Genomic DNA, 12,058 nt, shown 5'->3' on the forward strand with positions numbered 1-12,058 from the left:
TTCAGGTATGGTATTTATATCTTTAAATGTATACATTTTCTGGCATAAATGTATCTACGCATACCGGAATTTGAACATGTCATCCACATAATCTCGGAAGGATTCAAGGGCAACATTTGGCACCAGGTAAATGCTGGCGGGAAAATAATGAAAACATTTTTACTTTATATATATATATATTTATATTATTTTGATACCGCCCTAACACTTCCGTAGTCCTTTTGGCACCCAGCATCCACACTAAACTGAACGAACTAAAGAGACGCTCCAAACATAAATTTATTTTACAATATTTTTTTTTTTACATTTTAGAATATATATCCCCCTTGAAAACATGCATGCATTTAATAATACATGTGTTACATTGAGAATATATCTAAAAAACACTTGCAAAAGCTGCAGATGTCTTGTCTGCTGCCTTTGCAAGCCCTACTCTTTTAATCCCGCCCAGATTTTCTGTGGCTGTCCAATCACAGACTTACCTGTGTAACTCAATGACAAGTCTTTGCAAGCTAGGTACTCTGGGTAATTGCTGCCTCTTGAGTTGAGTGCAAATAATCTAACCGAACCAGGAAGTAACAGGACCAGTTGTATAATTGACAGCCAGGGAAGGGTAACACGTGTCATTTATAAATGTGCCAAATTCTATTGAAATCTGCATTTTTTTGTAAAAATAAAAAATATGACACACTCTTTACTCATAAAGTCCTGGCCACAGCAAGTTAAATACTTCAGGTAGGGGGGGCGGGGCCTGACAGCCAAGATGGCCAGACGTGTGCTCTGAGAGCTCCGGCACCAAATAATGCAGAAACGCTAATTTTGGGCGATCCAGCAAAGCCTATAGCACGCGAGGTGCGGAAAATGAAAGGGCACCGTATACAGAGCACAATGATGCTGGTTCGGAGCCGAAGCGCCACGAATATGCCTGTACCGGCCATGCGGCCTGAATGGGAACGGGACCTGAAGCCAGGGAGTGGCGGCCGACCTCCCGTCTCGGTACCTGTTCTCAAGCATGAGAAAATCAAGACCCTGCTACCCCCCCCTCTGGACCGGCGGGGGATATCCCGGTCCACGCTGGGGACATCCACCCCAGCAACGCTGCCCGATGAAACGACAAAGTCTACAGCAAAACGGGACCCACGAGGCTCAAACAAGATGGCGGCACAAACACGGCCACCAACAAATCACACACGGTATAAGCCTCCCAAGCACACAATAGAGTTCTTTAATAAACTCTGTACTTATCTCTGGACGAAGCTCCGCAACCAAGAACAGTCCTTCCAGCTAGCGAGGAGAGAAGCGGTGGCCTGGATTAGACCGGCAATCAGAAGGCAGATGGGCAGAGGCTCACCACTAACCTCCAACAAGGGGTCCCGGGGGCAACGCCGGAACTCAGCATGGCGGGGACCGAAGCGATGTCCCCCGGGTGCCCACACGAGCACCAATACACACCAGGGTGAGACTCAGAAGAGCGAAAAACAAGAGGGGCCCTCACCGAATAGGGCATCTAAAGCACCACATGTCACCCTCATCAGAGGCCCGCCTGGGCCGAAGGCCACCCGGGGCTTAACCCGACGCAAGCAGAAGTCAGCAACTCGGAAGCAGCAACGGTCCGTCAAAATCCCCCGCTGTTCCCCGTTGAAGTGGGACCTGGATCCAAAGCGCTCCCGAGTCCAAGACTGGGCGATAACTGCTCCGGAGGGGCCTGTGGTCGGAGATGCACCTTTCCTCCGTGACTCTCCTGTAAGTGCCCTGACCTTACCGACTATGGGTGTCGGTTGACTTTCGTTGCCACATCAAGTGATGAACTGCTGCCTTATCACTAAGCCCATGCAGATCTCGCAGACTCTCCCCTGTTATACTCGGCTTTGACCTTTATGATTTAAATTTATGAGGGTTAGCTTACCTATGTGTTGCATTTCAGTGGTCTCTACCTGGGTATAAAACTTAATATTAGCCATCGTTTCACTAACACCATGTATACTTAATCTCTTCCTACCTACTTACATCTGCCTTGTTCAGTACTCAGACATGAATATATAGCCTGGTAAGAGTTAACTGCTTACTTTAGCAAGCTTCAGTGTGATCATAGCTCATGTTGTATACATGCCTCTACTACCTGTTATAACCCTCTACTCTTCATCTAAAACTACTGTCCTATCTTGTTAACTAATCTATAAAAACAAAAAAGGTGCATTGTTACTGCTTTACAATTGTACAATCTTGCAGCCAATGTCTGGCTAAACTGTGATGTAACACCATGATCCTGCCACGCACCACCAAAATAAAGAATTAAATAAATAAATACTTCAGGTATGTGGAGTGTACCTTTTAAATGTAACATGATGGGGTCAATTTTAGGAGCCTTGATTTGAAAAAACAATGGGGAGATGGGATACAAAGCAGCAGTGAAACAGCAACCCAAATGGCACTGGTGATATACAACTTGAGTTTGTGTTCTAAATTCCACATATGTATGTATGTCTCTAGATTGTACACTTGTTTCAGTAAGGTTCTCATCAACGTATTGTTTCTGTAACATTTTTTAATTGTCTCATTTATTGTCAAATTTCCCTCTTTTATAATATTGTAAAGCACTGCGGAATAGATTTGCACTATATAAATCCAAATAATAACTGTATGTCTATATGACTGTGAATGTGTCTGTCTTCGTGTGACAATATGTTTGTAATATTGCAAATCCTGAAGTGCATGCCTTTGTGTGTGAGTGCAGTGTCTGTTTATGCTTGTGAGTGTTTGGTGATTGGTTTGGATATATTAGTAGAGGGGTGTAATATGCAATGTGTGTGACTGTAATATAACACGTCATGGTAATGGCAGTGTGCATGAGTGTGTTCTAGAACTCCACATTAATTGTTATGAATTTCAGTGTATTATAAAACACTGGGGTAATATGCCGTGTGCTTGGGTGTTACACTATTACTTTACAACAGAAAGCCAAGGTGTTTTATGGCAGCAGAGCTCTGTAAAATACATACATGTCAAACATTAGGTATATACCTGGAAACCGAGAGGTTCTGGGTGTGACATACTGTGCACCCAGCGCTACTAGCCCTTACTGCCTCCCGGACAGGGCTACTTTACCGTTTACTGACCTAAAGTAATAGCACAAAATGAAAGAGTGCACAATTAAAACAGCATTACCCTCCTGTAGCACAATGGATCGATAAGAGAGCATCGAAAATAGCATAGTATGTCTGTATATAAATATATAAAAGTGAGCACACATGGTAATCAACTCACATTCTTCTGAGCCACAATATTACGCTCACATTAACAGCACGGAAGGTACACTGATCAGTCGCAACATTAAAATCACGTGCCTAATAATGTGTAGGTCCCCCTCGTGCTGCCAAAACAGCTCTGATGCGTGCCCTGTGATATCTGGCACCAAGACATTAGTATCAAATCCTTTAAGTCCTGCAAGTTGCGAGTTGGGGCCTCCATGTATTGGATTTGTTTTTCCAGCACATCTCACAGATGATCAATCTGATTGAGACTTGGGGAACTCAGAGGCCAAGGCAACACCTTGAACTCTATGCCATGTCCCTCAAACCATCCTTGAACAATTTTTGTGTGGTAGGGTGCATTATCCTGCTGAAAGACGCTACTGCCATCAGGGAGCACCATTGCCATGAAGGGGTGCACATGGTTTGCAACAATCTCTAGGTAGGTGGTACGTATCAAAGTAACATCCACATGAATGCCAGGACCCAAGGTTTCCCAGCAGAACACTGCCCAGAGCATAAAACTGCCAGCCTTCCTTCTTTCCATAGTGCATCCTGCCGCCATCTCTACTCCAGGTTGACAACACATACCCACCCGTCCATACACTTGATCTAAAATAAAATGTGATTTATCACACCAGGCAACCTTCTACCATTGCTTCATGGTTCAGTTCTGACACTCATATCCCTATTAAAGGCATTTTTGGCAGTGAACAGGGGTCATCATGGGCACTCTGACCGGTCTGCGCTGTACCATACACGCCAAACTCTGACGTGCTGTGTGTTCTGACACTGATCAATCATGGCCAGCGTTAAATTTGTCAGCAATTTGAGCTACAGTAGCTCTTCTGTGTGATCGGACCAGACGGGCTAATTCTCACTCCCCACATGCATCAATGAGTCTTGGGAACGCATGAAGCTTACTTAAGTTCACCAGTTGTCCTTCCTTGCACCACTTTGGGTAGGTACTACCCATTTTTCCTGCTTCCTACACATGGAATTCAAGAACTGACTGTGCACTTGCTGCCACATTTATCCCACCCATTGACAGGTATAATTGTTACAATATAACCAATGATATTCACTTCACCTATCAGTGGTTTTAATGTTGTTTCTGATCAGTGTATACTCCAGTATGAGGCTGTACAAAATACTGTCGTCAATTCGAACCCAATATTTTGACTCAGAAGAATGAGAGTTGATAACTGTGTATTGTCACTTCTATATATTTATACACAAACATACTATGCTATGATTTTGTATTTGTATGCTCTCTTTTAGATTCATTATGCTACAACAGCTTAATTTTGTCTGACTTTTTTAAATTATTATTTTGTGTTTATTCCGTTGATGGGTTGTAGAGTGCCTGTACCCACAAGTGATTTTGTGGCAAGGTGTTAACATTTTTTTGGATTGTTTTTATTTTAACTCTTGCACTTTATTGTTTAGCTCTTTTTTTTTTATTCTGTTACTGGACTGTCCATACTGAGCCAGTTCAACTCCTTTTTGCAGAAGGACTAACTTTACCAGTGCCCCAAAGGAAGTGGAGACCACTAAACAACTGTCCCATCAATATTCCAAGATCTGGGAGAGAGGGACAAATGGATATGTGTCTCAGAAAGGAGCTGTCACTAGAACATAGGGATTGTTGGGATATACAAATTACATTACAGGAATCATTGACCCTAATTGCTTGCTGACAGCTTTTGTATGCATGTGGTTGCTGTCTCAAATAACTATCTGTCCATAATGATTAAATAATCCGATAATTCACTTTAACTGATATTTTGTACTGGAGCCTAATCAAGTATCCAATAGCAAAAGTATTAACTGTGACACATTAATGATAAGAAGAAAAATAGATTTTACTGTTTAATCCTTTTTACACAGGTCTGTCGTCAGTTCAGAATAGTAAATTATACTTCCATTCAACCATTAAAGGTAGAGTCAAGAGAAGAGGTTTTCTCAGAAAATACGTGAACTGCATTATACAAGGATAGATTTTATAATAGATTAGATATGTTTTTATAATAGATTAGATATGTTCTTCTTTATTGGGAACAAGATTAGATTATAATAAACTAGATGTGTTCCACTTTATTGGGAACAGATTTTTGGGCTTTAGCTCAGTACAAGGGGCTGGAGATGGGGGGAGCGGCAAGCTCAGAACAGAGGAGGTATGTAATATTGATAAAAATTCACAAAAAAGTACAAATGACTCATGATAATATTAAATGTATGCTTACTAATGCAAGGAGCCTATATAACAAAATGGGGAGACTAGAGGCAATAGCATACACTAAACAATATGACGTAATAGGTGTAACAGAAACATGGTGGGATGAGACACATGACTGGGCAGTTAACTTAACCCCTTAAGGACCAAACTTCTGGAATAAAAGGGAATCATGACGTGTCACACACGTCGTGTGTCCTTAAGGGGTTAAATGGGTACACGTTATTTAGGAAGGATAGGGAAAGCAAGAAGGGTGGTGGGTATGTTTGTATGTCAACCATGAGTTATAGTCAAATCTTAGGCATGTGGAGTGTGACAAGGAAAATGTGGAAGCTTTATGGGTCGATATCTGCTTGGGGCAATAGAAGGGAAATAAATTATTGGTTGGGATAAGTTATAAACCACCTAATGTAAAAATTATTGAGGAAGAACAGCTGGGAAAGCTGCAAATCGGGGTAACACGTTAATTATTGGAGATTGTAATTACCCGGATATAAATTGGGATAGAGTGACTAGTACTTCAGCAAGGGGAATCAGGTTTTTGAATGTGTTAAATTACACCTTCATGTCATAACTGGTACAAGCACCAACTAGAAAGGATGCTTGTCTGGATCTCGTTATAACAAACAATGTTGATCTTTTGACCAACATTCAAGTAGGGGAGCATTTGGGAAATAGTGATCACGATAAGGTAATTTTTAAAATATACTCAAAAAAGAAAATGCACGTGGGGTATACTAAAATATACTGAATGTGTCAACATATGGTTTTTAATATTATTCCTATGGTCCTGGAACCTAACTTTTGCTTTTCTTCCAGGAGCCTTAGGTTCCAGGAGCATAGGAAAAATATTAAAAACCATATGTTGACACATTCAGTGCCAGTGCATTGTAACACATGTCCAGCTTTTAGCTTTAATACCCTCCAATGTACCATCATTGACCAAGTAGCCTTAGTTGAAAGAGGTGGAGATCTGATGCTACTACTGAGAAAAAGAGAAGGCTATTGGATACACACTTTACAAACAATGCAACCAAGGGGTCTTAACGTTGATTTTGATTTAGTTTGTTTTCTTTGATTGACACTTTCCTTTATGCATTTTTTGTACTTGTTTCTGGATATAGCTTCATTAATGATAAACATTTGTGGGAATTGTTCTGACAATGCTGTTTAATTAATTATATGTGATTAGTATTTCTGGGAATGTGACATTTTATGTCACACTCTGTATATATATTGATTAGGGTTTTTTGAGAAGACTTATTAATGATTTATTCCTGTAGATAATATTATTATGTTTAAGATTATGATTATAAACATAACTGATACTGTATATATATGTTGTCTAAATTTTCTTATATTTATGGACGTTTTCCGCTTTGTAAACGAGCGGTGAAACGCATACTAGGTGGAACGCAAAGATGTTGATTTGAAAGAGAGGCTTGAGCCGCATTTCAGGTCGCGTCATAGGGACGCACCCGGAAAACATTACGGATGGGCGAACCCGGAAGTGAGCTGCTAATTGGAGGACAGCTTCTGCGCGCCAAAACCGAACCGATTTAAAAGACACTGGAATTATATGGACGGTCATGCCTGCACATAGAAGGACTTTTATGCCCCTGAGGAAGTTCAAGGACGTTTGAACGAAACGCGTAGGGCTGACATATAGTGTGTAGAGTTTTTTTTATTATTTGTTAATAAGGTTTTTATTTTCTGGTTCTGTTGATCCTGTGACTAACTCTGCGATCCTGAGACCGGTTGATTTTACATGCCTGCTTGCCACTACAACATTGTAAGTGTGCCTCATTATTAAAGTGTTTTTTTTATCAAGATACTCTGCACTATTGTGCCTTTTTGTTCTCTTCTATGTATACCATGATGTTACACCTATCCTGAGATATCCATCACTTTATAAGATATGCCTACAATCAATTTTGGTTTGTGAGTGTGAATAACTATCTACATTTCCACTCCCCTTTTTTAATTTAACAGTATTACGCTATGTTTTTTTCTGTTATTATTGTATTGTAGATTTATCTTTTTTCATATCGTTTTAAGGACCTGGAGGAGTCCTTATCTGCAATACATATAGTTCATGGGTAATTGTTTAGATTTCTAACTATTACCCACTAAGAGTGTGTCTTATCCACCAGTGGGTGTATCTGTACTTTCACAGGCTGGGTTATATGCCTTCTTTTGGATCAACAGCAAAAACATATGTGAGGAAGATTGAACTTGATAAACAAAAGTTTCTTTTCAGCTATGTAACTATGTACACTGATACAGTAACTAGCATATGATGTGTCCATATGAAAGTAAAGAGACTGCTATTGTTTTGGTGGAGGTTTTTGAATTTGCATTCAATCAGAAAGACTTAAAAGTGCTGCCCTGCACTGTATATAATTCATTGATAAAAGTGTTAAATGAAAAAAAAATAAAAAACAATCACAGTGGTTTATTTTGGGGGTAATAGCAGTAAATCGTTAAGCAGATGTTTTGATCACCATAACCTCTTTAGCTTTTTGTAGTGATTATGGTAGAACAAGGTTATGGGTGAAGCCCAACAAGTTTTTGTTTAACCATTGCAAAGTCCACCGTAATTTCACCCAATATGTTGGAGATGTCACAACGAGGAAAAAAAATATTTTAATGCAGTGATGATGCCTTGCATGTTAACGCAATGCCATGAAAGGTTGTAATTGTTGGGGAAAAGAGGACTTGGTTTTGCTAAGTAGCTGCTAATTCTTTGTTGTGGTCAAATCTGATAAAGTCCTCCTTCGCACCAGCATATCCATCGTCTCAGCACAAGCATTAGCAACCAGTCCAAGCCCTACCTGTAACAGCACTACATATTTACATGTTTCCATTTACCAACTGCAGCATCCAATTCTTGCTGAGCTGAATTTGGAAAGATATCAGTACAGATTAAGTGAATAAAGCAAGTTCCTTGGTCCTTGACGGTAGCATATTAACTGCATAATTATTGTTCTGTTACTATGTACACATAATGGGAAGCCTGCAAATTGAAATCTAATTGGGTGAATCATTTATAAGTAATACCAGTTTCATAGATACCTAAAAATCACCTTCTTTAACCACTCAGTGGTGCTAGTAAAACCCGCAGTCTCTCCAATAACCAGTTAATGTCCACATTTTCACAAGTAACCTTTAACTTCCCACTTTTTAAATGGATTAAATGACTCTTTGAAGTGAGGATTCAATGATCTACGCAAACAGGTATATATATGTCAAGCCAGGCTTGTGAGGTCCATAAAATCTGTACATATCTTGAAGGTTTCCAATTTCCTGAGGTTAGGGAGAAGCTGACCAGCTGGGTCGATTTATTTGAGCTGTGATAATTAAAGCAGTGTTTGCTCAGCTACTGAGAATTCAGATGCAAAGCATGTGGGATTGCCACTAGATATCACATATGCCCTGCGATTCACCGGCTTTCCTAGACATGATCACATAGAGCAGTGACAATATCTCAGCATTATTGCAGATGAAAGGTAGAAGCCATTTTAACCCCTTAAGGGGACACAGTGATATCATGACTGTCACTAAGGTAGCCATATCAACCATGTTTTCTGGATACATATCAGTTATAGAACGCTGCCGGCCATTACATTAAAAAGGGTGACCTGCAGTTTGTAGAATTCTGATGCTTTAGAAAGGAAACTAACGAATGCCTTCATATGAACTAAATGTGAGTCTTAATCTTTTATAAATGTTCTTTAACCCCTTAACCCCTTAAGGACCAAACTTCTGGAATAAAAGGGAATCATGACATGTCACACATATCAAGTGTCCTTAAGGGGTTAAACCAGTGAAAATGCTTCCAACCCAAACAGCTTCCCCAAAAACTGTGTCTACGTGTTCCTTTGTAAAGACGTATTTTGATGACTTTTAAAACTCACTCTGGACTGTTGGCAATTGGCAATGTATACAAACGGGAATTGCAAATCTTAGGCTAAAACAGCCGAGCTGCAAATTTAGTCGATTTTGAAATTTCAGCCTAAAATATTGAAGCCCCTTGTCATTTCTCCACATTTCCCATTTTAATTAATAAATGACAATATACCACTTTAATAGGTTTATCATTTATCAGAGGTAATGGTATTATACAGCATGACAAACTGCAGAGCTTCTAATAATGTTACTGCCGAGTTGTATATTGACTGATCATTTTAACATTTGTATTATTGTTTTATTTATATTGTATTATTGTATAAATAATAATGTGTCTCTTCTCTGGCTCCTAAAATATTCAAATTAGCTCCTGATTTTTTTCAAACACTTGTCTGCCCCTGCAGTGTTATCATAGCTCCGCATTCCCCAGCACTTTCTGCTGTTAGCTTTAATTTATTAATTTGCACATATTTATATTGTGTCTGTCATTATTCCACTCCCGCGCGCTTGCATCAAAACGATATGCATATAGGGTTATTTACTAAGGTGAAAATTCAAGTGGGTTTTAAATTTAAGGCCAACATAGCCAAACTGAGAGCATTTTTCCCTATTTGGATATTTGGTGGGTTATGCTTGAAATCCAGTTTGATCTCACTCTGATAAGATCACACAATTTTGACCAAATTCCAGAAGTCCTCAACATCTGCCCGAGAGCTGCAGGTAAGTTACTACACCTATAGACTGTATTGGTCCCTTCCTGTAAGTTTTCTTGTAATTGTCCTATTTATAGTTACATCCCCCCTCTCATAATATTGTAAAGCGCTACGGAATCTGTTGGTGCTATATAAATGGTTATAATAATAAAAATAATAATATTAGCAGAAGGCCAGTTCTGGCAGTGCAGCAATGTCTCTTTTAATGAAAGACAGCATTGTTGTCACTTTACGTTTCCGAATGAATCATTTGCAGCAAGTTTCTGTCTCTATCATTCATTGACTCATCACCTAAACTCCCTTTCCAGCTGTTCGTTAGACATTTCCAGTGACTCACAATTCACTTCTGACACCTCTATCTCCGTCTGCTGTCCCTGTCCATCCTAGCTATGACACAGGGCTCATGGCACTGACCTGCAGCAGAGTTCATGTCCGCAGTGAGGGGGACCTCCTGATCAGCAGACTTCACATCCATCCTCATCCTCACAAAAGATTGACTCACCACTAGGGATCAGCGAGTTTTCTATTTTAGGGCTTTTGTCAAAAGTAAACAAATGTCACCCTTTCACGTGGTCTCATCCCAAGAACAATCCCCACCCTCCCTCAGCAAATCACAGGCAGCAAGGCGGCGAGGGGGAGACAAGACTAGGGCGAGTGTGTGTGATTAGTATCCACACAGGGAGTCACTCATGTAGTGAAGCAGCAACTTGCATCAGTGACAGCGCAGCCTCCAGCAAGGGACACTTTGAACTGACAAAGCAGTGTCCCCTAATGACAGCAAAGTGACAATACCTTGGTCAAGTGGACAGCTGTCTCTCCGGGCTGTGACTAAAAGAATTTACTGAGTGCAACCTCATCCAGAAAGTCAGGGGAGCAGATTCATCCTACATCAGATGAGCGGAGTCAATCACTGTAATTTGTCCTATTCCCTGTCTTCATTTCTTAGGAACATTTCCCCCATCTTCCTTTTTTGTTCAAGTTAATTTTTTCCAATATTTTTTCAGTTGCCTTTTCCCAATTCCTGTTCTTTCTTTAAGCTGTTATTTGCAACACGTTCCCATTCTTTCCAGCCAGTACTATACGTCAGATTATCCCTCTCTCTCCCCTCTGCTTTCACTCACACACTTTTTTTTCTCTCCACTTTTTGAAATACTCAGCAAGTATCTCTGTGAGTGGGAGGGGTGACGGGAGACTCCGTTTGCTTGCTGGTGGCAATGAGACAGACTGCCTTTACTGCTACTGCTACCATACATATTTAGACAGGTCCCCAGCGAGGGGAGCTTTTCTAAACATTGGCCTTTTATGCAAGGAAAGAAGATCATAGGTCTGCCCTAACACTGCCGTGCTGTCTGGTGGCAGAGAGTGTTTATTCTCTTGGGGGATAACAAGGGTGCTAGTAATAACTCAAACTATATTTTGAAATTTTTTTTAAAATTATTCCGCTTGCTATTTAAGTATCGGTTTGCGCTGTGTTTACAGTGTAGTATATGCAGCGATACCTAATAGTTGTATAATTTTTTTTTTCATCATCTATTAATTTTAACATTTGACACAAATTAATTTGGATGCTGGAACTATCTACATAAGTGATGGCCAAATCCTCAAGCGAGCAAAGCATCATAGGAGTTGCAGTTCTCCAATAGCTGTAGGTCTACCTCTGGCCTCCCAATGCATACACTGTTCTCTTGTCCCTCATTACCTTTTCATTATAATAACAGGACATCTGGGCAATAAGTGACCCCTCCAGTTTGTAAGGTCATCTGAGCTGATTGCTCGTCACCCCCTTTTTCCTGTACGTCTGACGTTAGAAGTTGAAGATCTATACATAACAAACACAAACAAATAATATGATCGGTTCAATATGTTTTGATTATACATAAACATAATGAGGATTTTCTTTGACAAGCAGGTAGATACCACAAAAAAAAAAAAAAACACAAAAAAACAAACAA

The 12,058-nt window shown here is 40.0% G+C and overlaps 1 protein-coding gene across 2 annotated transcripts in view; it reads right to left on the reverse strand.

The window, feature by feature from the left end:
• Positions 1 to 11,024, reverse strand: part of ANO1 (anoctamin 1) — a 191,783-nt gene extending 180,759 nt beyond the window's left edge. For both annotated transcript variants that reach the window (XM_063437873.1, XM_063437872.1), the window contains exon 1: positions 10,521 to 11,024. In XM_063437873.1, coding sequence (XP_063293943.1) covers positions 10,521 to 10,587 — 67 coding nt within the window. In that variant the 5' untranslated portion in view covers positions 10,588 to 11,024. The remainder of the gene's footprint in view (positions 1 to 10,520) is intronic.
• Positions 11,025 to 12,058: the final 1,034 nt, after the last annotated feature.

Source organism: Pelobates fuscus, chromosome 12 (assembly GCF_036172605.1).
Source record: "Pelobates fuscus isolate aPelFus1 chromosome 12, aPelFus1.pri, whole genome shotgun sequence".
NCBI classification, from domain to species: domain Eukaryota; kingdom Metazoa; phylum Chordata; class Amphibia; order Anura; family Pelobatidae; genus Pelobates; species Pelobates fuscus.